Source organism: Danio rerio, chromosome 12 (assembly GCF_049306965.1).
Source record: "Danio rerio strain Tuebingen ecotype United States chromosome 12, GRCz12tu, whole genome shotgun sequence".
Taxonomy (NCBI): domain Eukaryota; kingdom Metazoa; phylum Chordata; class Actinopteri; order Cypriniformes; family Danionidae; genus Danio; species Danio rerio.
In genome coordinates this window covers 1,695,001-1,700,000 of record NC_133187.1, presented here as the reverse complement: position 1 = coordinate 1,700,000, position 5,000 = coordinate 1,695,001, and the positions used below count along the sequence as shown (strand labels likewise).

General features: G+C 30.8%; 1 protein-coding gene across 1 annotated transcript in view; it reads right to left on the bottom strand.

Annotated features, from left to right (window-relative positions):
- cops3 (COP9 signalosome subunit 3) overlaps positions 1–5,000 on the bottom strand; it is a 14,945-nt gene that overhangs the window by 1,430 nt on the left and 8,515 nt on the right. The window contains 4 exon segments of the mRNA NM_199685.1: positions 1,155–1,235; positions 2,129–2,242; positions 2,850–2,936; positions 3,017–3,190. Of these exon segments, the coding sequence (NP_955979.1) occupies positions 1,155–1,235; positions 2,129–2,242; positions 2,850–2,936; positions 3,017–3,190 (456 nt within the window).

Here is a 5,000-nt window from a genome sequence, read left to right as displayed (position 1 = left end):
CAGATGATGATGTCGAGGTTTTGGAAGTTTCTGATTGGCTAATTGACAACATTTGAGTTAATGTGAGGCACAACTGTAGAATAGTATTGAAGGAAAAGCTCAAACCGACTGCTTACTGTGTGAAAACATGGGAAAATCAACAAGCCAGAATCAACAACAAAGCCAGATTACAATTAGCTAAATAACACTGGGAAAAAGAGTGATGTTTGGAGACATGTCCTGTGCTCTGATGGAGCTATGATTGAACTTTTCGGCCATAATGACCAGCGTTACATTTGGAGGACAAAGGGGAACAAGCCTAGAACACCATCCCAACTGTGCAGTATGGGGGCGGCAGCATCATGTTGTGGGGCTGTTTTGCTGCAGGAGGGACTGGTCCACTTCACAGCATAGACGACATCATGAAGAAAGAACATTATGGAGAAATACTGAAGCAACATCTCAAGACATCAGCCAGGAAATTGAAACTTGGCCACAAATGGGTCTTCAAAACAGATCATGACCCTAAGCATACTGAGAAATTAGTTCAAATGTGCTTGAAGGACAACAGAGTGAATGTTTTGGAGTGGCCATCACAAAGCCCTGATCTCAATCCTATAGAACGTTTGTGGGCAGAGTTGAAAAAGCTTGACTGAGCAAGACAGCCTACAAATCTGACACAGTTACACCAATTCTGTCAGGAGGAACGGACCAAAATTCCTGCAAACTATTGAGAGAAGCTTGTGGAAGGAGACCCAAAACATCTGACCAAAGTCATACAGTTTAAAAGCAAAGCTAAAAAATAACAAGCAAATGAGTGTAAACTTTTCTCTCATTATTCTGACATTTAGCAAATGTAAAGCATTTAGATAATCCTAACAGACCTAAAATAGTAAACATTTAGTATCATTTACCATCAGACATTTTAAAAAAATGGTTATGTTCCTTTTTTAAGAGTGCATGTAAACTTCTGCTTTCAATTGTGTGTATATATGCATACTTTATATTAAATCAAATAATGCTGAAAATGTTACATTAAAAACCAACAAAGTTTTCCTAAATAAGAAACACATTTAGTAACTTTTTAAAAACGTCATCAAAAGTAAATTATAGTGTAACTTTTCCCAACACTGATTCTAAAAGCTTTGATTCTGAACTGATTCACGAGCTGGTACCTTTTGCACAAACTGGGGGTTTACAGTGATTTCTTGATCCATGGACTTTAGTTTTTCATCCAGCTCTATACATTTCAGCATCTGTGTGAGAAACAAAAACACACTCAAATGCTGCACAAGATCATATATAATGGAGTGAATGTAGACGTATGTGCACAAATATTATATTGCATTTATAGGTTTCTAAAATCAAAAATCTGAATCTGAAATAATTTTCCCATCTTGTGCTTCAAAATCAAAAGTTTAAATTAATTTACATTTATAATACATTATTTTTCACATAGAAATAAATATATACACACACACACACACACACACACACACACACACACACACACACACACACACACATACATACATACATACATACATACTTACATACATAAACAGTTCTTAAATAAAAGTAATAATGAACAATTTGAATGTTTTCATGTATTTTCTAACAAATAATCAATCCAAAAGATAAAGATTTGATTTATAATACATTATTATTCACATTAAAAAAATAAAACAGTTCTTAACTAGCAATAATATTGCACAATATTAGCGTTTTACTTTATTTCTAACATATAAATAACTCCAAAAACATAAAAGTACGTTGACATGTTGCATAAATGCTAAAACTTAGTAACATGGTTTATTTATAATACTTTATGGTTCACATTAATATACATGATATATACACTTTATACTATATATTTATATAAATAGTTCTTAAACAGAAATAATATTGCACAAAATTAATGTTTAACTGTATTTTTTATTTTATAATAAACAAATAAATCCAAAACATAAAAACATGATGATATGCTGCAGCATAAAGCACCTTTGAGAAATCAAATGATTAACAAGACAACACACTGAGGGCAGAAATATTAAGTGCATGCTGTCTTCTAAATATCTCTAATGTAAGGCCTCCTGCTGTTGTTGTTTTGGTACTGAATTAAGAGAAACAGTGTTTTATAATTGCAAACCTCTTGGTCAATTTTGTGGAGCATCGCTGGGTTGTTGTATTTCTCCGGGTTGTCATGGAAACAGACCATGCCGTCCTTCTGGTTGATGCTTGCATAGATCTCTCCATCCTCGATCTGAGACAGAGAAAAACACCTCAGATGCTGGACAAACACGAAGCAGAGCACATTCTCAAAGGAGACAGCACTATTATGAGCACAATAAGCATCAAGTCTTGTTACTTATTCAAGTTTTAGGAATAACCAATAATAACTTGACTTCTAGTTGATCAATTGGCATCAGAAGTGGCTAATATGAAAGGCAAAGGCCTCTAGATTACGCTTATTTGACCAAAATAAAATATGACCATGCCTTGATTTTGAATGATTTCATTAGGACAGTAAGGTCTGAGTTATCATCTTCAATGCCTCCTCCTCCATCAGCTCAATAATGTTCATGTCTGGTGACTGGGCTGGCCAATCCTATAGCAGCTTGACCTTCTTTGCTTTCAGGCTCCAATCTTGGCTCCATGTTGGTTCCAGTAGGTCTTCTGCAGTATTGGTGATGATTGTGATGCAGATGATTCAGCAGAGAAATCCACCTTCTGACACTTTTACACATCATCAACTAGAAGTCAAGGTATTATTTGTTGCTCTTACAACTGGGATCCAGCACAAGACTTTTGGGGTAACGTGTCATTACTCTTCTCTTAAATCAGCTACATATAAACATGCTTTAATTTACCATATGCAAGACGTATTTCTCAGCTTCTTGAGGGCCGGAGAGCTGAACTCGACTCGCCATGTCTTGTAAAGATAACGTCAAGAACGTCTGCCAATCACAGAACAGAAATGATTAGCGTCAACATTGACCGGTGCAGTATTAAACTACAGATTTCTGCGATTTCAAACCTTGGTTAGCCTCTGAATGTTCTTCTTGTAGAGCGAGGACAGGCACTGTTTGACCAGGCCGCTGTTATTGTCTCGTGTGAAGGTCTCGCTGTGTTTGTTGACTAACGCACGGAGCTCTGCCGGGTTGTTGGTGGCGTAGATCTGCGCTAGCTCGTGGTAGGCATTGCTAAGAGGCTTTAAATCATATAAAACACACGTACACAACAGATGATTAGCTTATAGACGGCGATGTAGGACTGCAGAATATATAGTGTCACCATTGACGTTGTGTGAAGTAGAGATATGAAGTGCCCGGGCACCACAATTTAAAATGCATGTGTTTGTAGAATAATTGCAAAGTTTACCCCTTTCAGTTCATAATCGATGGCATTTGTAGCTTTAACAAAGACGGATTTAGTAATTTATATAATGAAAACTGTAAAGTGTTGTTGGACATTTTGTTACGTAATAGTTATCTGCATCAGACAACTATAAAGCACAATAATTTTTTTTGTAGCTTTTGTATGCTTGTATATATATATATATATATATATATATATATATATATATATATATATATATATATATATAAATAAATAAATAAATAAATAAATATATATATATATAAATAAATATATATATATATATATATATATATATATATATATATATATTTATTTATATATATATATATTTATTTATTTATATATATATATATATATATATATATATATATATATATATATAAATAAATAAATATATATATATATATATATAAATAAATATATATATATATATATATATATATATATATATATATAAATATACACATATATAAATATATACATATATATAAATATAAACACATATTTATAAATATATACACATAAATATAAGTATACACACACACATATATATATATATATATATATATATATATATATATATATATATATATATATATAAATAAATAAATATATATATATAAATAAATAAATATATATATATATATATATATATATAAATAAATATATAAAGAAATATATAAATATATATATATATATATAAATATATACACATAGAAATAAATATAAGTATATACACATATATATATATATATACACACACACACACACACACACACACACACACACACACACACACAYATATATATATATATATATATATATATATATATATATATATATATATATATATATATATATATATATATATATATATATATATATATAGTGCTGGGCAACAACTGATCGCGATTATTAGCACCCAAAATAAACTTTGTTTTGACCTATGTGGTGTACAGCAGGGGTTCTCCACTTTTTCACTTCGAGGCCCACATTTTTCTCCAAACTTTTTTTGAAGGTCCAAACTGATTATTTGGAGAACATGCTTATTTTAAAGCTTTATTTATTAGCAAAACATTACTTTTGCCTTTTATTATTCCCTTACTTTTCCACATCATTTTTGAAAAAACTCAAAACATTGTGCATATATATAGTGATATTTAAGATTTCACCAAAATATGGAAACCGATTCTGTTTTTTGTGTTTTCTTGTTTTTAACAGTACTTTAGAAATACTCAAAAAATTCTCTGTCAGTGTTTTTAAACTATTATATTTGATTTACCAAAGTCACAGGAATGGAAATTTCACATGCGTCACATCCATATCGGAGAGATGTCACATCCATAACGACACTTTTTTCTCATAAATGCAAAAATGTCAAATAAAATAAACATGTTTGTTCTATAGAGAGACATATTTTATCCTTTCGTCTATCAATATTTATTTTGAGTTGTGCAGTTTAATTTCCACAAAGTATGTTGTATACTGTAGACTTTTTTGTCACAATCATAACACATGCTTATTTTCCTCATTTAAAGTACAAAACATGTTTACAGATGTATATTTTCTGATCCCTTAACTCAGTGGTCAGTTGTTTTGGAAAATATAAACCAATATAATGCTAACATTTACTTTCTATA